This window comes from Mytilus trossulus, chromosome 10 (genome assembly GCF_036588685.1).
Source record: "Mytilus trossulus isolate FHL-02 chromosome 10, PNRI_Mtr1.1.1.hap1, whole genome shotgun sequence".
Classification (NCBI taxonomy): Eukaryota; Metazoa; Mollusca; class Bivalvia; order Mytilida; family Mytilidae; genus Mytilus; species Mytilus trossulus.
The window spans coordinates 60038980-60064378 of NC_086382.1; the positions used below are offsets into that span (position 1 = coordinate 60038980).

General features: G+C 31.9%; 1 protein-coding gene across 1 annotated transcript in view; it reads left to right on the forward strand.

Moving 5' to 3' along the window:
• The window catches only part of LOC134686439 (pyrokinin-1 receptor-like), a 67236-nt gene extending 42218 nt beyond the window's left edge, over positions 1–25018 (forward strand). The window contains exons 2-4 of the mRNA XM_063546104.1: positions 18798–19340; positions 21131–21256; positions 24420–25018. Of these exons, the coding sequence (XP_063402174.1) occupies positions 18798–19340; positions 21131–21256; positions 24420–24673 (923 nt within the window). The 3' untranslated portion in view covers positions 24674–25018. The remainder of the gene's footprint in view (positions 1–18797; positions 19341–21130; positions 21257–24419) is intronic.
• The last annotated feature ends 381 nt before the right edge of the window (positions 25019–25399 follow it).

A 25399-nucleotide genomic window follows, 5' to 3' on the forward strand; every position in this document is an offset into this window, starting at 1 on the left:
CTTCATTTGAATTGTTAAAACACGCCCTAATCATTATAATTTTCTTTTTTTTTAAAGATAAATCTGCATGTATGTTGGTCATCGCATTTTATTGTTTCTGATCTAAAAAATCCTTAGCTATGAGCGTTTCTGATTAAGGTCAATCCAGAAAAGCGATTCGGACGTATGAAATGTATGTAACATGTGGTTTATATTTACTTGAATCCACGAGGAGCTTGCTGATCCATAATTGAATATTAAAAGAAAATCCAAATAGACCCAAGGTCACCAATGCTGGAGGAAGTGTGAACCTTAGTTTTCTTATCATTTTTATGTTGACCAATGCATAATAATAGAAATGTTTGTGGTAAAGCATGTCAGTACCAAAACATTGACGTTTTTTTTTCATTTTTAAAATTTAATTCCACATAAATTATAAAGTGAAATCTTATGAATAAGATATTATCGTCAACACACTGAATTGAATGTTATGCATGCAGAAAATATATTGTTATTAACATACAATTATCAGTATATCATGCTGTTTGAGGTCTTACATAGTGCATATCGGAAATTTAAATGAAAACACGTGTATTTCATATTTAGTTGTCTCATAATACAATGGAGGTACTCAACTTCTTTATTTGTTTGTTTTGTTTTTGTGTCCTGTCAATAAAATATAGAAAACCTTTTTAGGAGATAATGTTTTCACATTGTTAATTTGCAGATAAAATGATAATAAATCGAATAAAGAAACAAACCATCCAATGAATACGTATCAAACAGGTCAAAGTTCTACATGAACTCCAATTTTCATAGGTTCCAAGAAAACGAAGAAATTCATTTTTAAGGGTAAACAAGGACTTGACCGTTTTTGGTTTTTAAAAAAATAGGATATTGACATTCAGAATTGATTTTATTCGTTCGTAGGGATACATATACGATCGTTTGATTATGCCAGGTTTTAGCGGTTTCCTACTTTTTGAATTTTATTGACCTTAGAGTTCGGTATAATAAACTCTTTTTTAAAATGAGAGTGTGGACCATTTGCACTGCAGAAGTTTTATCACCATTGTTTTTTAACCATGTACGACATCAAATAGATTATATTTCATAATGCGTGTTTTAATACCAGTAGACAACGATAACAGTTCATAACGCATGTGTTTTCTGAATAAAATTGGTAATATACACTCGTGACATAACTTTTGGATAGCCCAAATTGTATAAAAGAGGATGCAAAACAGTGGGACTTTATCCTGTAGGTCTTTATAGTAAGATAGGTTTATTGGCCTCAACAAACTAATTAATATTCCAACAGAACAGGCTTTATTGGATATCAGATTGCCAACTAAGTTATAAATGTTTTGAAAATACTCATCAGCTATTTCATTTGGAATACAAAACACTTCCTATAACATTTTTTTTTCAAATCGTATGATGTAATGTGCTATCAAGTTAATTAGGCACTGGCGCCGTAATTACATAATAATTTACAAAACTTGCACAATTTGATAATTTCTGTATCAATATAATGTCAACATTACATTTGTTGTCTTGAGATTGTATGATAATAGATAGCTCTGTGTAAATATCATTGCCTCGTTTTATTAAAGATATTATTGGCATTTATCACATAACTAGAATCATATCAGCAGTACTTGAATCCATATCATAATAGAAAAATACGATAATAATCAACATGGCCTTAGTCACGTAGATCTAATTTGGAAAATCTTATTTGGTAAGATAATCCTTACTGAAAGAGGCACTCTTTCAACAACACTACCGGTCGCTTATTTAATGACCATTAGAAACTTCCTAAGCTTATGTTGTAAAATACAGACAGTACTAGTTTATCGATATTAAAATCTAAACAAAATCCATTTAAAAGGTAAAAGTCAAGGTTAAAAAACCACGAGTGAATTACACCAAAAAGAGCGACATCATTGTTTTGTAGTTAAAGTATACCGTAAACTGATATGTATTATAATGGGAACTAGATGTGTTCCTCTTACCGCACGCAGATTTGTTCCTTTATAGTCATGAATGACAACGAAACCTCACTTTATAATTTTTTGAACAATGTCTGCAGATATTTTAAGATTTGTTCTCTCTGTAGTGTAATAAATCAAGATTGTTTAGATATTCAAATAAAAGTATTTGAATTTAGTTTATCCCATATTTCTTTGTTTGCAGTGGTTGAACTTAAAAATACCAAGTGCAAACAAGTGAATCTTTATTAAACAAAATGACATATAAATGCTAAATGTTCCAGAAAAGAAAAGAAATTGCATTTGGCGTACTCTGCAGTTGTTAGTTAAGTGATATATCACTTCCATAGGACTAATTGTGTAAACAGCAGTAACTAATTGCTAAATTCTGACGGAATTTTGTACCTTTTATCTAATTATTCAATGATGTAACGGTATATATTTTATTGGAAAAGAGCAAAATGTATTTACTCGTACAAGATTACTTTGCTCCAGTTTTCTTCATCTATGTCAAATATTCGTAAATTCGTCTAGGTTGTATTTATTTTTGATCCTGTATATCACTTTATTATCAAGAATCAGAAATCGGCAATCCTTATAATCCACTATCTAAGAATATCTTACAAAAGTTAGAAATGAAAAAAGCTTAAAAGCATTTACAAAGATTACGTGTTTCTTTTACCATCAGAAAAAACGATATTACATTGTGTATAAAACTTTTGTCGACTCTTTTGATCTCAACAGATGTTATTAGTCCTTTAACGAGAATATGGTAGGCTTAACGACATGTATACAAACACTGGCAACATTTTATAGCCATTAAAATAAGTTATTACATAAACTAAGTTTATTTGTGCATTAATCTGCTATATTTTTAGTTGTGATGAAACGGATTAAATATACATATAAACTTAATGCACCCACATAAACTAGTTTCATGTTGTTATTTGGAATTAAGTATGAAAAATATCACTGCAGCTAAATTATCCTTCTTATATCAATCAAGGGAATTTAAGGAATTGCATAATTTTGATCTCGAAGGAATTTGCATTGATTTGGTTTCCCAAATGTTCTGAATCGAGGTTCTCTTGTGAGTTTTATAAATTCGAAACGAACGTTTGACGGGCGAATGTTTATGTTATGTACATGTATCTAGTATTTATTTTATGCAACCACAAGGTGCCATTCTAGCTTTCCATTCTTTTTGCATAATCAATTATTATCATCAGTGTTTCAATTCTTTACCAACAACACAACACTATTTAAACAATTTTAATCCTAGAAATAATGATTTTGTCATTATTGGGTTTTTTTTAAAACCTTAAATTTACATTCTTTAATCACCAGTTTGAGCAACTCCTTGTTTTTTTTTGTTTGATATGGTATATTCTGATGATGATATATAGAGAATAATACATGGCAAAATCCGTATCATATGTCGTATCATCCCGAGACATCAATATCAGCCCAAGGGCCAATCTCCGGCGCAGAGTTCATATCCGTTCCATACATGCTTTGCAATACTGCACTTAATATGCAAACTCCCCGGCAGTTCCAGTTCCGATCCGCATACGGGCCCGAATACTACTCTACACTAATTGAGTAAAGGAAAAAAGTTCCGGAACGGAAACGATCACTGTACGGAGTTTGCTTAATATGACCGTAGTGTTACAAAGTATTGAACGGAACGGATATGTGAGCTCTGCGCCGGAGATTGCCCAAGGGCCTTTAGGCCCGAGGGATGATATTGGTCGAGGGTGATACGGCATGTGATACGGATTTTGCGTGCTGTTGTTTTAAAAAAAATGTTTATTTTTGTATTTTTTATAGTTGCATTTAGTGTGCCAAAAAATATGAAAACTTGATGTTCGTGACGTCACATACAATATGAAAACTTGACGTTCGTGACGTTACATACTAAACAATGACGTCATTCAAAAAATTGACCTATTTTGAGGAAATTTTTTCTTAAGCAAAAAAAAACCCAAAAAAACTGACTTCATGTAAAAAAAAAAAAAAAAAAAAAAAAGGGAATGCGATACGGGTTTTACCATGCGATACGGGTTTAGCTATGCGATACGGGGTATGCGATACAGGGTAGGTGATACAGACTGGAAAAACGAACCTTTATTAGATATACAAAATAGCTGTATTTTTTCTTCTTTAATTAACGAGAGATTTGTGAAAACTACAAAATTCAAAGTTAGTTAGAGTGTTAGGTGGATAATCGAAAACAGGAGCATTTACAGTTAAGTATATAATTACAAATTATGTGGCGAATTTGTGTTACGATTTGAAAGCTAGTACTAGTAAATGAAAAATGATTTGTGTCTTTTTATCTTTTAATTATATTAAAATAATTTTATTTGAGGTCAATCTTAGCATAATGGTAAATAGTTCATATCCTAGCACTACAATGAATAGCTCATTTCTTGCTTTCTGTAAGCAAAATGCTGACAAATTCACTTAAAAATTAAATAAAATTGTTCCGCAGTATAACAATCGATATGGGAGTAAGAATGCATTATTGATATTTTTATGACATTTTTACCTATCACGTTTTTTTTATTTTGTTCACACATTGTTGTCGTTATGATGGAATTTTACGCGACTGTTATATACATGACGTTAATATAGCCTAAATACAAGGTTTAATCTATGCATTAAATTAGGAATAGATTACCTAAGCAACGTTTAAGAATTGTTAAACCTCAATGCTGTTCAATTTCGCTTTTTTTATTTTTTTTCCCTTTTCCCTATTTGAGCGTCACAAATAAGTCTTTTGAAGACGAAACGCGCGTTTGGCCCAAGTACAAAACTTTAATCCTAGTATCTATGATACGTTCAAAAGGAGTTGTTTTCCACGCGATTTTTTTGTTAAAGATTTTGATTTTTCCATTTGTTTAAGCCCCTATCACAAAAGACCAAGACAATAAAGATTCTTATACAATTTTTTGTACAAGTCAGCTAAGAGATAGTTGTATGGTTGGCTGAAACATTCACTATTTTATAGCTTTCACGTTTATTCTACTCCTTACGTTGGTCCTGCTACGATTCCACTTTCGACAAACTAGATTGACACTGCCGATAAGATTAAATCGATGATCCCGATTGTCCAAATTTCCACGACCATACGTCTATTTACAACTTCTTCACGACTTCTATCCGACTTTACACAAGCTTAAGTCGACCATTCACGATGATGATTCCATCACGACTCAAACCCAACCACTAATTGAAACTCGTATTCAATAATTCCGACCAATCACGATCTTTACTCGATTAGCTAGACCAAATCAACTATATACGATCTCAGCCTGATCTTTGCCAGACCAGACCCACTTGATCGTATAGGGGTCATAGGGATAGTCGGGCATTGATCGAGTGTGTACAGTTTCAGTATGAAACAGCTTAAATTATTTTTTATCACCCGCTGCAGCGGAGGCGGCATTAAGAGTTCCCCTTGTCCGTCCATAAGTACGCATACGTACGTTCCAACAATTTGTTTCCGTTTTCTTATAATATTTTGACTCAACCAAATTTTATGAAACATAATATCATAAAACACAAATCAAGTGCGAAATTCCATTGTGTCACTTTTACCGTTGTTGGGTAATTACTCTACAAAATGCAAGCTGGGGCATTATCTGTGGACAAGTTCCTCGTTGATTTTGTTAGATTCAGTAGTTCACATACCGTCTAAGTAAAATTATACATTTACATCAACTACATGGAAATAAAGAAGTTGGATTGTTCTACAAGGTGGTTAGATCTCACATATACAGATAAATAGCTGTGACGGAACGTGAAGAGAGCATATAACACGAATAAAAAGGGGTAGACAACAGGTGCCGAGAAATAAAGGTAGCTGGCAAGATGACCATTAATTGTGTAGGCAATATAAATTGTTATCACAAAAATACTGAACTCTGATGAAAATTCAAAACGGAAAGTCCCTAATCAAAGTGCAAAATCAAAAGTAGGAGAGACTTGCAGGAGATGAACTAAGAGGATCCCAATGGTTATAAAAAAAAATCTGGAAGTAAAGTAGGACGTTGCTTTGTAATGGGAGTTTTACTGCTGTTTTCTTCAAAATGAGACTTGTCACTCAATTAGTACTGATGTTAGATAGCAATATGTACATAAATTATACCATCCCATTTCCTTGCTTTCTTACAAATTAAGCCTACTGTTTGTGTCATATGTATGTGCATATGACGACAAACGCAGAGTAGAGCGTATTCTTGTCTTTCTTATCATAACTTATAATCGTATCAATATCATCGTAGAATCGTTATTAAGACATAGTAGAATCGTAATAAAGACGTAGTGAAATCGGGATAGTGTCAGTGAAACAGTAGTCAGGTCGCAGCGAGAGAATTTTCATTGGCTTCTTCATTTGAACAAGGTTTACAACGCAATGCTTTCACGCCCATCTTAATTTTACATACACACATGAATTAAACAAGATAATGATGACATACGTATATCTGTAAAACAGGTAAAATATCAAACTCTGAATACATAGAAAAGTTATGATTATTAAATTAAAAAGAGGCCATAAAATAATTGCCATTAACACCAAGTTGTAAACAACAAAAGCATTAATCTATAATTACTAAAAGGCTGGCGAGATTCCTGAAGTGAGACAAGCACATAAAGTATTATAAAAAAAGCAAAATAAAAAAAATGAATAATCCAATAAACAGTTTGAATAAGCCATCAAAATCTTTCAATAAATACTACTTAAAAATACTTTATTTCTAAATTTCAATTATTGCTATTTATCATATATTTAGTACAAAATACAGCTTTTTTGTATATCTAATAAAGGTTCCTTTTTCCAGTCTGTATCACCTACCCTGTATCGCATACCACGTATCGCATAGCTAAAACCGTATCGCATACCCCGTATCGCATGGTAAAACCCGTATCGCATACCTTTTTTTTTTTCTTTTTTTTTTTAAATGAAGTCAGTTTTTTGGGGTTTTTTTTGCTTAAATTTTTTTTCCTCAAAATAGGTCAATTTTTTGAATGACGTCATAGTTTGGTATGTAACGTCACGAACGTCAAGTTTTCATATTGTATGAGACGTCACGAACAACAAGTTTTCATATTTTTTGCCACACTAAACGCAACTATAAAAAATACAAAAATAAACATTTTTTTTTAAAACAACAGCACGCAAATTGTAAGGTAATCCAGGTGCTTCGTATAAATAATTCAGCAGTTATTTTATAGCTTTGAAACAAGACAAAAGCAGAACTGAAGGTAACTTAGTGCTATGGATCAGAAAACAGTTCAAGTAATATAATACCCTTCTGTTGAAATATATGATAAAGTGTATAATACATGGCAAAATCCGTATCACATGCCGTATCACTCTCGACCAATATCATCCCTCAGGCCTACAGGCCCTTGGGCTGATATTGATGTCTCGGGATGATACGACATATGATACGGATTTTGCCATGTATTATTCTCTATATAATAATTCATTGATGTTTTAAAAAAACCTATTAAGGTTAGCACTCACTCTGTTGAAATGTCTCTTTCTTTTTTAAGTTTTTAAACGTTATCAAGGAATCAATTCGATGAACAGATGTCAGAAATTGTTTATAAATTGGATTGCAGTTATACGTTATATACCAGGACAAAAGTGGTATGTTTACATGCAAAATAACTATTCTCAATATGAATTATCTGAAGTTATCCCTCGTAAATGCATGTTAGAGAAGAAGATAATTATGACATATATGGAACTGTGTTTGCTCTCAATATTTCAAAATTGGCGTCTTTTAACAAAAGAGTGCATGGAAGACAAACAGTTTCTAAAAAACAATTACATAGATGGTTTAAACCACTAAACGTTTTAAAAACAACAACCAATTGAACAAAGTATCTTTTAAATACTTAAATATTAGTATTAACTGTAAATTAATTGTTAAACCACTTTAAATTTATAACTTATTTCTAGCAATTAAACTCAAATATCAGTTATATGTTCAAGTGGAGTTTGTTTTTCTTAATGGAAGTTTAAATAGTACGGTTGTTGTATGTCTACATTAAATGGAGCAGATGGTCTTATTCGTCAATGCAAATTAAAATTACTGAAAATCTCATTTTTATACATGAAACAGTAAGATTAACATTGAAATTAATAAATAAGAGCACTTTTAAATGCACTTTTTATAAGTACATAAAATTTTACAGAAACGGTATTAAATAAAGGTTATAGTACTATACCGTTGTTCGAAAGTCATTAATTGATTGAGAGAAAACAAATCCGGATTACAAACTTAAACTCAGGGAAACACATCAAATACAAGAGGGAAACACCAGAAACACTAAAGTGCAACAAAAAACCAAAAGACAATGCAACACACACAGTATCGAACTATAAGATAAAAATTGCTTTTTTCTTACCTTGGTACAGAACATTTTAAGAATGGTTTTGTGGCTAGCCGAACCTCGAGCGCTTTTAAATAAAATGTACTATAAAATCTGGTATCGTTCCTTTGTACGACGGTACATTTAAAAATCTTTTTTAAAACTTAGCTTTCGAAATTTTTTTAAAAGCAGAAAAAGATAAACTAAATTTCACGAAAAGATGCTATTGGAATGTTGAAGAAATTACACAAAACATATTTTTCGCAATATAAGATAGACTGCAATCGTGAAGAAAGATTTAAATGTATTGTTGAAGGGTGAACATATAAATATAATGGTATGAGCTCTATTTAAAAATGAATTATTCGATGGAGAAAGTCTGTTGTAAAGTTGTCACATGTAAACGCACATCTGACGTATAAAAACTAGTAAAGACGTGAACTAGTAAAACAAAATTATAATTTGATGTGACGGCCTGGTAATTACATTATATTCCTTTACACCACAAAATCATAGCTGATCTTGCCATTATGCATCACAAACTATGTTAAAACCCTATAAAAGCCGACGAGAAAAGGCATTTGTCGACCAGTAAAAGAAATACTTTTATGCAGCCGATTTTGTGGTGTGGGGTACAAGGCATAGTGCACGATGACACATATGATGTGCATAAGTTATGCCAAAAGTAATTATGAATGTTAAGTGTACGTAATAAAACTTGTGCATAAGTACAAATGTTCAAATGACCATGATTTATCACACGCTTTAATCGCATGTCAGTTGGTGAAAACGACATGGCGACCGTTATCTTTACTTTTTTTATCAGGTCGCCGTTTTATCAACATTCAGACGTTATATATTTCGAAGACTTTGTATCGCGTCTTTATATCAAATCCATTGGATGTGACTACTAGTAATTGATATTTTAACAGTGGTGGCAAATTCACAAATTGATTTCGAAACATCTTACAGTAACTGCGAGAACCTCTTTCGTGTCAATCCTATCGGTCAAAACTTCTCAACTGATTTTTAAACTTTACTAGTGGACGCCAACACAAATGGGTTGGCCGCTTTGGATCTTTAATGTAACAGATGACCAATAGTATGTTCCAATAGAAGTAAATAGATTCGTCCTCATTTCTTTTATTATTACATAACTCAATGAAATTTACCACCGGATTCGAACTTGTACGAGAAGACAACATGTGCCACACTGGTTGTAGGCACTGCATACCTTTCAGAAGTTTCTGTTTCATATCTTTTTTTTTTTGGTGTGGTTCGTGTTGCACAATCTTTAGTTTTCTACGTGTTGTTTTATATTATTGGGTTTTTCGTCGTTTTGGAGTATGTTTGTTTTGCATTGATGTTGTCTGTCGATTTAGGAGTTTTAAATATTCCTTTAATATCTTTGGCAACTGTTTTTTTTAAAGCAGTGTTCCCTATTAGGCGAAGAACAGGGCTTTACTAAACCTAATATAAACCTCCTTTATGTGACCTAAAGTTTTAAATAGCCTCGGTTTTACATCTTTGGTAGATAGCTGTCTCATTCTAATCTTCTCATGTTTATATAGATTTTGCCTCCATTAGATATTGAGCAAACAGGTGAAATTTGTGTGTTCTTACATGAGTAATTTTATGGAGGCAATGATTAAATCAACACATTTTTGTCTTACAGTCTGCAATTAAACGACAAGCCGGAAAAGGTCAGTGAAGTTCATTATCTCTTGTCTTGGACAGAGCATTGAATCAACAATGTTATAGCCGAATGTGGTTTCGATTTCCTTGTTCTAAATCGAACTACCCGGTACATGTATTACAAGGTTTTATTTTCAGTAAATTCTTTGTTAAATATGACCAAATCATTCAATATGTTTTTATTAAATGAAAACAAACTACAAGTTCATTTATTATAGGTTGTCGTCGCCAACAGCTCTCACTCAATCTGCGAAGATAAAATCTTAGATAAATGGCAATTGCTTGACAAATTTACTTATATAAAGATCTCTGTTTATTACACCCACTTTTCAGGCAGCAGATAGTTGATTTCTATCGATTTTGACAGTTTATTTACATTTTAGACACGTTCAAATAAGGTTTTTGTCTAGGTGACGGGTTAATTAATTTTCTTTATAGATTTACTCGGCTGTTTGTCAAAGATACCAACCCAAATCCAATTTATGATCAACTATCTCTTGATCTGACTATATTTGATGCTTCAATCATTGAGCCAAACAAGTATTGAAAGGTTACACAAAATATCCATACATCCATTGACATCTCCATTATACCTTCATTAATTTAACTGGACAGTAGAAAGTTCATGGCTTTTTTTTTAACAAATTTCATACTTGTAGGTCTTCATAAACAGCCATATATGACAACATCATCACTTAAATACGAATGTCAGCAAAGCCTCTCAAATCTTCCTAATAATAGTTATCAAAAGTACCAGGATTATATTTAGTACGCCAGACGCGCGGTTCGTCTACACAAGAATCATCCGTGACGCTCATATCAAAATAGTTTCTAAAACAATATCGCTTCTGCATTCTTGATAGTCGCAAAAAAAAATCTCACCGTAGTTTAATATGGTTCATATGCTTCACTTTAAATTTCAAAATTTACAGTATGAAAAAAAAACCAAATAAAGAAAGTTTTATTTCATATTTTCCAACGTTTTCAATGTAAAATAATCAGCATTGAAAAAAGAGGCAATAAGAGTGTGTTCGTGTCTCTCTGTTTACCTAAAGAGATTACGTTAATGTGGTGAAACTAAAACGTCTGATAACGATAGGGTTATTTATTCCACTCTGAACGTGGGGATTATCTTGTGCGACGTTTTTCTTGATAGAGGGTTACTGCTCACAAGGAAGCTATTAAACCAAGAGTTCCAAATGGTGAAGTTGAAATCATCCCTTCGTAAATTTTACGGACGCCATCACGAGTTGGTTGACCGTTATGGAATAACTGTTTCACAAATGATATCGGATATGTTCCTTACGTCGTAACTACAATCCCCTTCCCTTTCATGAATTTGACCTACCGAATTAGACTATCACTCCTAGTTTATGGTGGGGTTCGTGTTGTTTATTCTTTAGTTTTCTATGTTGTGTCATGTGTACTATTGTTTTTCTGTTTGTCTTTTTCATTTTTAGCCATGGCGTTGTCAGTTTGTTTTGGATTTGCGAGTTTGACTGTCCCTTTGGTGTCTTTCGTCCCTCTTTTATGTTTTATTACTTTTTGATCGCTTTAATTTTTTTAAAACAGCATAGTGCCTATAGTAATTTTGTTTTTAAAAATTATTTCAGATCTAAAATCAAACAGAAATAAATGAATAATTTACTTCTAATCGTTTCTCACTATCATTTTGTATGTTCTAGAATAATAAAATAACATACGGATCAGAAAACAATTATGTAATCTAATATCTTATGTTCAGAAGTAAAGAAAGTATAGGCAGTGGAATAAAACATTCATTTCCCTTGGCTCATGTAGATATTTAGGTTTGTTCACCTTCGAAAAGGAGTAAGGTATAAGTATATGTATTATATTTAAAATAACAAAGGAGTAGGTTCAGTAAGACCCCTTTTTGGCCCCAAAATATAGCAGATTTACGAAATTGTGAAACTATAATTGTTAAGCTATTTGTTGTAAAGTAGAATGACTTTGCCACATAAATATGGGCTGTTTTGATAATACAATGCACATTTACTCGGTACTAGCATCATTAAATCATGCTAAATTACTGAAATCTTCACGATTTTAGCTTTTTAGTAAAATTTTAGACTGTTTTCGTCTTAAATGAAAGTGGCCGCATTCGTGTTCATTCATAATATTGAAATGTAATTTGTATTTGATGATAATACATAATATATATAAAGGTTGAGGATGAACACGGATGCGCCCACTTTCGTTTTTGACAACAACCATCTGAAAAATGACGATTTCGGCATATTTGATAGATTTTTCACGTTTTAGCTTGAATAGGGGCGTTTTTAATGACTTAATCAGTTAAAATCTGTCACATAAACTATTGGAATCAATTGAAATACACACTTAAGTGTTTAAAAAGAGTCTAAAATATTTCGTTAGATGAACTTGAAAATTGAGGCCAAAATCGGCCCTTACCGGACCTACTCCTTTAAAATACCTTTGAAAATACCGGTCGTAAATATACGAATAAATTAGTTTCCAAAATCAAAGTCAACATACAGAAAGACAGTTCCGTTTTGTGTTTGCAATCTAAGTATATCAGTATTAAAATATTCTTCGAAAAAGATAAATTACGAAAGGATTCTAACACAGTTATAGTGCTGGACAGACAATCTCTAAAGCAAACAGGTTTAAATGCTACTTGTCAGAGACGTTTGAAGTCTTCTCTAGCAGATTTTCATGTCTTGTACTTTGAAGTGATCAATCGTTTTAATTGCCGCGTTTAACTTACAAAGTACAGTACAGGCAACCTCATACAAATAACATTTGCTTTGATTTTCCCTGTCCGGATGTCGCTATAATAGTAATTTACTACAAAGTGCGTTGTTTTATGAAGCAGTGTAAAAGACTTTAATTTACATTATTTGAACATCATTTTAATTCAAATTTTAACTTCGAGCAGTAAATATCGGCATAATGGGAAAAGGGTGAATATTTTAGCAATTTCACAGTTTTTCAAACCCTCATTCAAAGATACAATGTAAATCATTAAGATGTCATATGCTTAAGTCGACGAGCTACCTCCTGTTTTGTTACGTAAAATAATAAAGAAATGGATTCTTTAGAGAAACATAACTGGTATTAATGTTTTGAAAAAGATGACATGTGGGGTTGAAAGCAAGTAATAGAAGAGCAGATTTTGTGTAAAGATGTTTAGATTACTGTTTATACTGTGTTTCCATAAAACAAATCTAAGCATTGTGATATTATTTTTTAATGTGTAAATATTTTGACTAAAAATAGTTTCTGTAGTTTCACACCCAATCATGTGGAAAATTAAGACAACATACAGTACTGTGTTCACTCCTTACGTCTGGTCGGGACGGTAATATTAATGTGAAATGTAGTGTTTTAACACATAAGAAAATATTTCCCTCCAATTTCTTCTCTGAATCTAACATTATCAAGATGTCTCATTTCCTTATTGAAAACATATGTGTTACGTTCGGAGGACGTGTTTTTCAACAGACTATCGGCATTCCAATGGGAACCAATTGTGCCCCTCTTCTTGCGACTCGTTTCTGTATTACTATGAGGCTGACTCAATACGGGAACTTCTAAGAAAAGAAAAATAAGAAGTAAGCAATATCCTTTAACTTTACTTTCCGCTTTAAAGATGATGTTCTCTCACTAAATAATTCAAAATTTGGTGACTATGTTGAACGCATCTATCCAATCGAACTAGAGATAATGGATACAACAGATACAATTAAGTCGGTCGCATATCTTGACTTACATCTGACAATTAGGGTCGGCTGAAAACAAAACTTTACGACAAAAGAGATGTTTTCCGCTTTCTAATTGTGAACTTCCCATCTCTAACTCGCAACATTCCATCAGCACATGCATACGGGTTGCACATCTCCCAATATACGATATTCCCGTGCTTGTTTTTCCTATCATGATTTTCCTGATAGAGGGTTCTTGCTCACAAGGAAGCTATTAAACCAAGAGCTCCAAATGGTGAAGTTGAAATATTATTTTACGGATGCCATCACGAGTTGGATGACCGTTATGTAATAGCAGTTTCACAGATGATATCGGATATGTTCCTTACGTCGTAGCTACAATCCCCTCTCTTATCATGAAGGTGACCTACTGAATTAGACTATTTGCCGGATTTGTTATAACATGAACTTCACGGCGGTGCCGTATGTGAAGCAGGATCTGCTTACCGTTCCGGAGCACCTGAGATCACCCCTAGTTTTTGATGGGGTTCGTGTTGCTTATTCTTTAGTGTTTTATGTTGTGTCATGTGTGCCATTTGATTGTCGGTTTGTCTTTTCATTATAAGCCATGGCGTTGTCAGTTTATTTTCGATTTATAAGTTTGACTGTCCCTCTTTTATAGTTATAACTACTGTGCTACTTCAAAAGTTTCAAGAACATAGAACTGACAATGAATTGAGATAACTGATGAACTGATAGAAGCACTACCTTTTTGTACCATACTAGACGTGCATCAGATATTAGAGAGGATACAGAAGTCATTAATCATGCAGGGATTACTAAATTGATTTAGATCCAGCTGAGACATCGTTATTTCATTCGAAATTGACTTTATTATGTTTTATTGTTTCATTTTATAGATAATTATCGTTGTGGTTTTTCATTTGTTGTAATGTTCATGTATCCATCAATAAGTCGTATTTTTGTGAGTTCAGAAGACGAATATGCAAATGCGCTGCATAGGTGATATGAACTCTTTTACGTTGATTTTTACATAATTTTCAATGTTAACATAATCTATATTTGAAGAGAAAAAAAAATAGAAAATCCGTAGGCAAAAATCATAATTTATGGCATACCACTGTAAATGTTTTAATATGAAAGTTTATTGCTGACTTTTTAAATATGCTGAACGGTTATTCTTGATAGAGCATGCTACAATGCATGTAACGCCCTAAAGATCTTGGCAAGCAATGGAAGTTTTCTTTTATTTTAACTGTTTTAAAATCTGGTATTTAAGGTAGATCATAAGTAAATGTTTTTTTCTTATAATTTGACAAAATGAAGATTTTCCTATGCTTTTTTTAAAAATATAATAAAAAGTATAAGTCACCGTGCTATTTTTCAAGCTATGAGTCGTTGAAAATTGCTTAAATTTGGTTAGTTTGTTCATGAAAAAACACATCACAGTGCATAAAAAAAATTCTATGAGATGAAATTTTGAAATAAATTGGGAGAAGATAGGTTTTATAATGTTTTTTAAGAAAATAAAAAGAAAACATGGTGTCACCGAACTTGTTATCTTGCCACAAGTAAACATAAAATATTTCCCTATGTGCCCAGTATAAATTTTGTGCTAAAAGAGTTATCTCCCCTTAAATGGCTCATTTGAAAAAAATGATTTTAAAAACCAAAAAGGTTAATATTTGTCAAAATATTTTGTATAATACAACAAATTAGCAAGTTTTCTTCATATAAAAAACAGTCTAACCATTTAATTGCAAATATGTTTCCAAATTTGCTGATTTGGGCAAATAACTAGACCGATTTTGTACTGTGATTGTACAATCCAAGATGGCGGTATACCATGAATCTACCTTAACAGCTGACGATTATCCGGTTTCAGCGGTATTTCATTTTTTGAAAATGAATTTTACAAGTATATAGATAACGACACTTTGCAAGATTGCCTTTTCGACAACAACCTATCGAGTTAAAGTGAAGTGGTTGTAAGCAATTTTAGGCAACGTTAAGGCCTTCAACGATGAGAAAACCCCAAAAAAGTCGGTTTTAAATTGCTCCAACATGATAAATATTACACAACTATATCGAGAAAACCAACGGCATAATTTATAACAAAACAATTTATGATCAACAACTATGAGAGATATGAACAAACGTCAACTACTGAACAACAGACTTCTCACTTAGGACAGGTACTTATATGATGAGGAACGGTAAAACAGATGAAACGCGTCAACAATCATCCTCACCTGTGACATAATTATACAAGGATAACTTCATATTTGATATACGATTTGGCAATTGTCCACCAGACTTGAATTGTACATATCGTTTTATAGAACTGCAATGTTCGTCCAAACATGAATGAAATATTTTGCACTTGACGTTTGGCGAAAAAACAATGAATCTATACAAAAAAGGGTAGAATTCTACAACAAGCCTAGCATGTTGATTATTCCAATATAGAACCTTGCTATATTTTTTTCTGAATAGAAAAAACATGCTTTTTGTCAAATGCATTGGATAATGATTTATCAACAAAAGCATGCAATTTTGTTTCTCGTTGCAACAGGCCTGAGATTGAAAACGTTAACTGAACATGCATTGTTTAAACTATCATCAATTGTGCCATCGTGTTAAAACTACAACCAAATTGACACTTTTATTTAAACAAGATGTTATTTTGACATTTAGTTAAGCAAACATTGACTATTGGCGTAAGTACAAAATTAAGTCCTGGTATCTATGATGAGGTTTTTCCCCAACATTTGACATATAAAAAATGTAGAAATTGATCTCACTAGCAAAAGTTTTGTATTACACAGACCTTAATTTCCATTTGAATGTCAGTTTGTATATATACCACATCATATACCAGAAAAGTTCACAAATTTTACATTTTTCAGTACATATGAAATTGATATTTAACATAAGATTTCCTCCTATTTTGTCAACCAATCAAATGTTTACATAAAAAGCTAGGATTGTTTAAAAGTACGTTAATTAGGTCAATGTTTCTTCCTAATAAGTTTCATTTTGACATAAAGCCAGATTATGTCTATAATCGACCAGAGAGCGCTATGTGTCAGTTTTGATCTTAAAAAGTACAATTTAATGATTACTGTTCAATATGATGTAGTGATTTCTAGAAAAGTAATTAGAAAGAGAAATTATGAATAATCTATCAAAGAATGAAGAAAATACAAGCTTTCTTCTGATTTACAAATAAAATTCTAAACCATCACTTAGCATATGCATAATCTTGGCGTCACATAATTTTTTCGTATTTTCAATTTATTTCCCTCCCTTAATGCGGTATAGTGATGTGTAAGTGAATGTTTAAAGTAAAAAGGTTAACCCCAGTATTTACTTGTACCTTGTACACAACAAAACTATTTTTACGAACTCTATACTAATGTCGGTGATAATAGATTTATTAATAAATCGTGTTTCATGGACTTCCTTTTTTCGGCGTTTTGCATTTGCGCCGATTTTTTTTTCATTTGCGCCGATTTCTTTACAGGTAAATTACAGGTGAAATGATATAAGAAGATGTGGTATGAGTGCCAATGAGACAACTCTCCATCCCAGTAATGTTATTTTTATTTATCATTAAAGACCTCTTCCGTTAGCCAGTTGTACATATGTTATGAATTGTCAATCATACAGAAAACAGCATATATTACATACATTACATAACCTTGATATTCATATAAACCCAACACAAAGGCTATTTTAATACTCAGCTATCCAAAAAAGAAATTTATTGCACACTAGCTCTCATATTTGAAAAATCCACAGGGGCCAAAATGCGAAACTACACACCTAACTGTAGAGTGCTACCTAAGAATGTATGACATTTGACATCAGAAGGAGCGGAGCGTCAGACAATGTCAAATGTGAAACAGTCATCGATTTCATTTAGGGAAAGAAATGGTAACCCGAAACATTGAGATAGCCATTTACCAATTGCAATGTCACTTGATTTGTCTGTATACTTTGTGCTCAGCAAATGTAAAAGTATGAACTTACCTGTAACTTACCTGTAAAGCCAATTAGTAAAAAATATAAAATCGGCGCAAATGAAAAAATGAAATCGGCGCAAATAGAGAATGAAAATTTTCAAAATTGGCGCAAATGTCATACGCCCCCTTTTTTAATTTACCTTGGAGTTTGGTGTTTTTGTTATACGTTTTTAATTGCTATAATAATGATTAATGGCTAGATGTGTTTTTAACGTTATGACATTTTAACTACACAGTAAACCTATGCATGCGTCTAAACTATCTTTTTCATATTTTAATGACGATGCTTACATGTTTTTTAATGGGCTGTGTTTTTATTTGAAGTGGCTTTTACGTAATTTTCAACAATTTGAAGAAATCCCTTTACACTTCCAGAATCAACGTGCATTTATCAGTGCAGTATTTTAACTGCTTTTGCCTGGAAACATAAATTTGTTTAACTTATTGTCGTTATTAGGGTTTCTTTTTTATTTATACATTTTCTTCCATTATTTTACATTCCCTGTACAAAATGCAAGATATGAATTTTCAAGAAAAACGCATACTAATGTTGTCGTTGTCATTTTAGCAGTATATTTAACATAACCATAAAGCGCGTAGATTTGGCTAGCCACAAAACCAGGTTTAACCCACCATTTATCTTAAAATCTCTCGTACCATGTCAGGAATATGGCATTTGTAATTCAATAGTTCGTTTGTTGCATTATTGTTTGTTTTTTGTTGCACTTCAGTGGTCTGTTATTTCGTTGTTTTCCTCTTATATTTTATTTGTTTCCCTCGAATTAAGTTTGTAACCCGGGTTTGTTTTCTCTAAATCGATTTATGAGTTTTGAACAGCGGTATACTACTGCTGCCTTTTTTGTAGCGCCTTAAATACACAACATATATAACAGCACATGGATATTCAATGGCAATCATACCACACCTTCTTTTTTTTATAATTATGTTATAATTTAGTTTTACACGATTTATTATAAAAAACAACTATTTTTCGTTTCTTTCAGCATGGCCATCAGAATTGTACAGCATCTGGGAAGCCTATCCATGGAGGTTCGGAAAAGAATTTTGTGTCTTGAAATCATACATCCAGGAAATTACTGCATATGCTTCCGTTCTCACTATCACTGCTTTCACAATGGAGAGATATGCTGCAATCTGTCATCCAATGAGATTTCAGAGTTTTTCAAACTTGTCGAGGTCAATCAAGGTCATCATTACTGTTTGGATTGTTGCTTTCTGTTGCGCATTGCCATATGCTCTTTATGGAAAAGTTTTCTATGCGGTGATTGATCCCAACACTGGCCAACTTTTGGAAAATTCGTTGGTCTGTAACATTCCGTATGAATTACATGATAAAATGAGATATATGTTTCAAGTGTCGGCGTTTGTTTTCTTTTTGTTGCCGATGACAATCATTCTTGTGATGTACCTCTTGATTGGAATCACTCTTTGTCGCTCAGACATGGTTCTAGATAATAAAAGTATAGCAAAGTCATCAACAGCTGCAGACCCGGTAAAATCTAGAAAATCAGTTTTGAAAATGTTAGGTATGTTTAATATCGCTCTTTAATCAATTGCGTTTGTAAAACGCGTTATATTACGTTTCTTCTTATGTTTGAAAAGGCATGTAGGAATAATAGTTTGAAGACATCAATTGATTGATGACGTGAACAACCAACGTAATATTTTAGTTATGTAAGGACTTCAATAGTAGGTGTTATAGAACAAAGTTAAAGTCATAAGAAACGAGTGACCGGTGAAAAATAATGTTCTTCAAATTCTTGAACCAATGCATACAAACATCATAAACTTAGTCTTCTGTGCACGTAATTTATCATATTTTCGTGTAAATTTCGTATGATCGTCAATTTTTTTTTCAATCGGTCAGTGTTGTTGTGAAAATATGGCAGGTAATTAAAGTTCGTGTTTTGAAGCCGAGGTTTAACGATGTTCACCTGTTTGTCAACAATCGACAAAAAGTAAACAAAAAAGCATGGAACGAGAGCACGTGTTTCACATATAAATTCAGATAATAGTTTATTTTAAGGACATTCATGCGTATTGTGACCACCGGATTTTTACGAGATGGGTCACACTGAGGTCACTTTGCATACGGAGAATATGTCGGGGGAATTGCTTGCTGGAAGGAAGCAATTAAAATAAAGTACACTTCTTCTAAATATGAATAAATTAAAGAATTTTCTTCAGAAAAAAGTATATGTACATAAGTTTTATAATGAACTATCCATTGAGTTATTAAAAACATATGCATTATTTTTTTTTTATTTGAGGTTTCTTATGACTTTAAGTCATGTCTCCCATCACTAAAACTTACATGCTTTGAACTGTATTAAACGAATAAAAGGGGGAGCAAACAGGTACACGTGATTGTGTGAAAAAAAATATTAGAGTGGCGAAGGATACCAAAGGAATATTTAAACTCATAAAAAGTCAAACTGTCAATGGCATGATAATAATAAGAAAAACGACCAACAACAGAACACAAAAAAAAAACGCTGGGTGTTTTCAGAAGGCTAATGCAGATATTGATTCACATGTGTTTTGAAAGCCGTTATAGCAAATAGAGGAAAACAAATTTGGGTTACAAACTGAAACCGGCATAAAGCACATCAATGATAAGAGGGAAACAATGCAAAAATATTGAGAGAAGTGCAATTCGCAACATTTAACAGTTTTGAGGAGAGAAAAAAGATTGAAAAGCTGATCATGATCACATTCATTATTGATTTTGGACTTCAAACGTTTTGGCTGTGACTGGTGTAGTTATTTATTAACATAGTATCCCCGATTCCTTTTTTTATATATTCCATACGGAATTCACATCAGCAAATTATAAAATCCAAGTATTATATAATTAATCATTTATTATATATAAAACACTTAGCCAACGGCGTAGAGATATCCATTTATTTCAATCCAGCTCTAGTTGTACAGGAAAAAAATGATAACATTTGAATACAGATCTTTTTATAGCAGAATGATTTTTCGATTATACAATTTCTGTCGATTACGTACCAATAAAATGTCGATCCTTGCATTAAAATCTCTTGGACGTCAAAGTTGATATAACACTTGTCATTCTAAATAACAATTTATACAACAATTAATACCTCTGATTTTCTTTTTGATTTATTAAAACAATTTAGATGTGGGATTTGCTTTATTTGGTGCCTTTACGGAATATTTATGGCGACAAAATCTTACAGGATTTTTGTCTTGTCTAAACATTTATTTATATACCATTTATAATATTATATATATTAAATCAATGGATAATGAGAAATAGACGCTTATCAATAATTTTTTTCTCATTTAGTTGCAGTGGTAATAGCGTTTTTCTTGTGCTGGGCACCATTTCACTCACAAAGATTAATGACGTTGTACGTAGAGCTGTGGACACCTGAATTACACAACACACAAACAACATTATTCTACATTTCAGGTATACATAAAATGTCTAACTACTGGAATTCATAAACGACAAATGTTATATGCAACTTTTCAGGAGAAAACTCCAAGGAATTGTAATAGAATGTAGCATTATTGTCCAAAGCTCTTATTATTTGTTCCAGCATGTCTGCGTTTCACTTTGAACTTATAAACATTTTCATTTCAAGCAGTTATTAGAATTTGAAACGTTTAATGATTTTATCCTATACAAACTTGGTCTCGTGTTAGTATATTTTTAAGCTAAAGCTGTTTCAAGTCAAACAAATTTAGAAACATACAAGGAACATTGTCACATTAGTCAGTAATAAACTGGGACAAGGTTAGATTAACGATTCTGGAGAAAATCTAATAAAGGTTGGTTATGTTACGTAAAATACCACTCCAGTATGCCAATCTAGTACAAAAGATGGTGGTTATTCATACAACTTGCAGACAAATAATCGCATTGATTACGGTTGACAGATTATTTGGTGATCGTTAAACATGTATCAATCAAATTCAGTTTGATTGGAAGTCAGATGTTCGCCAAGTTCTTTAATATAAGTAATCGATACTGTATTTTTCTAATATCGTGGGATAATTCAGTATAATAGTATATTTTTTTTTATCTTGTAATACAAGAACTTTCGCGGGATTTCATTATTTAAAATTTTGAGGCAAATTTCCTAACATACTTGGCATGCTAGATGTATATGTTACAGTGAATTTGTATAATCAGTGATTATGTAGAATCCCTGAAATTTTTAGGGATTATGTAGAATCACTGGCTAGTTTAGGGATTATATATAATCACTAAAATTTTCAGGGTTTATGTATAATCACTAGAAAAAACGTCAGGGATTCTACATAATAACTGAAATGAAGAAATAGTTTTATTTATAAAGAAAATGAAAAAAATTGCAATTATTTATCCTATAAACTCACATAAAAACATCATTATAAAGTAACATAAAATTGTAAAATGATAAGCATAATATATCAAAATGATAACCATTTTTTTTTTAATGATAGGCACACTACATGAAAATGTGAAACAATATATCAAAATATATGCTTCACATCTGTTTTTACCACAATATCCATATTTTAGACAACAATTTCCTGCACATATCGAATCAGATTTTAATTAACGACACGCCTTAGTGAATTAAAGTGTTCAGTAAAACATCTGAAGGTACACCCCAACAAAAGATGGAAATTTGTAACCTTAAACCGGTTCGGACAAGAAAGATACCATGTTTTGTAGTCTTTTTTAAAACAATTGTCATTATGTTTTTCGGGTTTCCTTTTCCTTTTTTACCATGTGGAATTGATAAGAGAATATTACTCCAAATGCAAGCTTCCTCTAAAATTTGTTTCTATGTGTCAATCCTAAGTTCTGCCTGTTTTTCCTACATTTAGATGCCTAAGTTCTCACAGTTTGTATGTCAAACAAACAAACAAAAAACACACAAAACAGATGTTCCGTAATCTTCTTCACCATTTGCTTTACATGTATCACAAATAACATGTTTTGTGAATTTAAAAATATGGCCGTTAGTTTTCTCGTTTTAATTGTTTTTCATTTTCATTTCGGGGCCTTTTATAGCTGACTATGCGGTAAGGGTTTTTCTCATTGTTGAAGGCCGTACGGTGACCTCATGATAGATGTTAATTTCTGTGTCATTTTGGTCTCTTGTTGACAGTTGTCTCATTGGCCATAACACCACATCTTCTTTATACCTGAATATTCATTTGATGCTGGTTTTTAATAAACAAACAATACATGTAAAGCTATTGCTATAAAGGGAATGTTGATATTATTAATTTTGAAGTCTTCAACTTTATCTCGAAACCCTGTGTTGGTTATATCTTTTAGATCATCCTCTGTGTTTAAAAGTTTAAAAGCAAAATTATATCATCTGGCAAGGAATTAATGAAAGCAAAAAATATCATTGTCTATATTATTTTTTTTTTATCAAACAAAGGGTCATTAAATTATTCATAATCCCTGAAATCATATTAAGGAATTTGTAGAATAATTATCAAAATCTTCAGTGATTATGTAAAATCACTGGTCATTTTCAGGGATTAAATATAATTACTAATGATTTTAGTGATTCTACATATTTCCTGAAAATGTTGTATACCGTTGAAAACGTTTTTGTAAAACTGTTTATTCTTTTTGTAAATAACCGATGTTATTTTGGTTGCTCTTTAATCACTTTTCCCGTGTTCAAGTAAATTACAAAATAACAAGGACATCGAGATCTGTGTGGTACATTAAAAGAAAAATCATTTCATACATGTTTGTTTCAACAACGCCCATACAGTCAGGTTCAGCTCAATTACTGAAGATGTTAACAGTATCTATAATACTAACTGGAAAATCAGAGTGGCAAAAGATATTCAAACTGACTAGTCGAAAACAAACTGGGGTTATATTTTGTCTGAGGTACAGTCAAGATAACAATGATCATTAACGTTTAATAAATGCATGTACATCGTTAGCGCAGATATGCACCATTTGTAGTATATGCCATTCAATTAAAGTTAAATCGTGCAAACTACCAGGTTACCATTGCATTCGAGTATCTCTGAATTATTAGACCTACATACAACAATCTGTATCTCATAACAGTGTATTTGTTATCGGTAATATTGTAAATACGCATTGAATGTGAAGTTTCTAAACCACATCTGGATGAAGAAAGAAAAATCTTAAGAACAATTATGATACCTACCTATCTCCATGAAGTATTAGATCGATTTATCGCGAAAGACTCTAGTTTTCGAATAGAAACACAAATAGACCTTTTAAAATAATGAATATTTGCAATAGGGCGGGAAAATAAAATATGTATTGTATAGACACGTAAAAGATTAGAAAATGCATAATATTAAAGGAATAACATTATATAAGAACGCCTCTGCATTGAAGTCTATATTCACAATTCTGAATGAATTCTTAGTCTTGTAGATTTAATTCAACATTAAACGATTTTCATAATGATAATGAGGATTCAAATAAGAATCGTTATTCGATGCGTCGTGTTAAAAAATCATTGATTATTTATCTACAAAATTAATGAAAAATGTATTGGCATTTGCAAAAAAAATCGCAAAATATTTTACAATTAGTACACGATTTGATAATTCTACATATTGCTTTTTAGGAGTTTTGTACTTTGTGAGTGCAACTGTAAACCCTATATTGTACAACCTGATGTCAAAGAGATTTAGACAAGCATTTAAAAGAACATTATGTAAATGTTGTAAGAAAGATAGCAGTTCGGATGTGAATCTCTTTGGAAATGGTACACATAAAGATTCCTCATCACATTACGCCTACGGTAGAATATCACGTCACGGAATAATTCATCAATCCACCACTATTAAGGATACCTCCCTGGCTGACATGACTGTATAAGAATTAAGTAATAGAAAGAGACGTTTTAGTTAAAATTCGTTTCGGAGACACGTGCTCAGTAGCTTAGATGTAAACAAAACGCAATAGAGCTATTACGTTAATTCTATTGTTTTGAATACCGATTGTTTTCGCTGCACTAATTCTTTACAGAAGTCGTATTTTCCAAATGACCGGTGTATGATTGTACAGTGTTGGAGACTAGACATTGTTATTGTGTTCATTGATATAAACAATAGAAACTTTGCGACAATTAGAATGATGCTAAGCAGCCCAAATCAACGAGAATATCCTCATTATACAACAGTTTTTACATAAATGTTCATTTATGAAATTAAAAAAGTAATCGTTAGTTAGAACTTCAACTTTACGAAATTGTATTTTTTAAAGTTTTGCTATGTATTTATTTCAACAACTCTCATCGGTTTACCAACATTGCATCAGGTAACGTGGATCCCCTGTTTCCTAAAATAAATTGAAATTGGATCTGCATATCATTCGGCAGCATCTAACATCACATCACTCCGGTGTTTGGCATAGGTCGTGGTTTGTAGACCGTCGAACTTCAGGTTACTGAATGATTCAGCTGCTGAATATTAAAGAAAAAGGGTTTGTGTCTTAAATGAAAATGACCGCATTAGTGTTCAGTTAAAACCTTTATATGTGTTATGTATTATTATAAAATTCAATAAATATTTCAATATGAAGACTGAACACAAGTGTGACCAC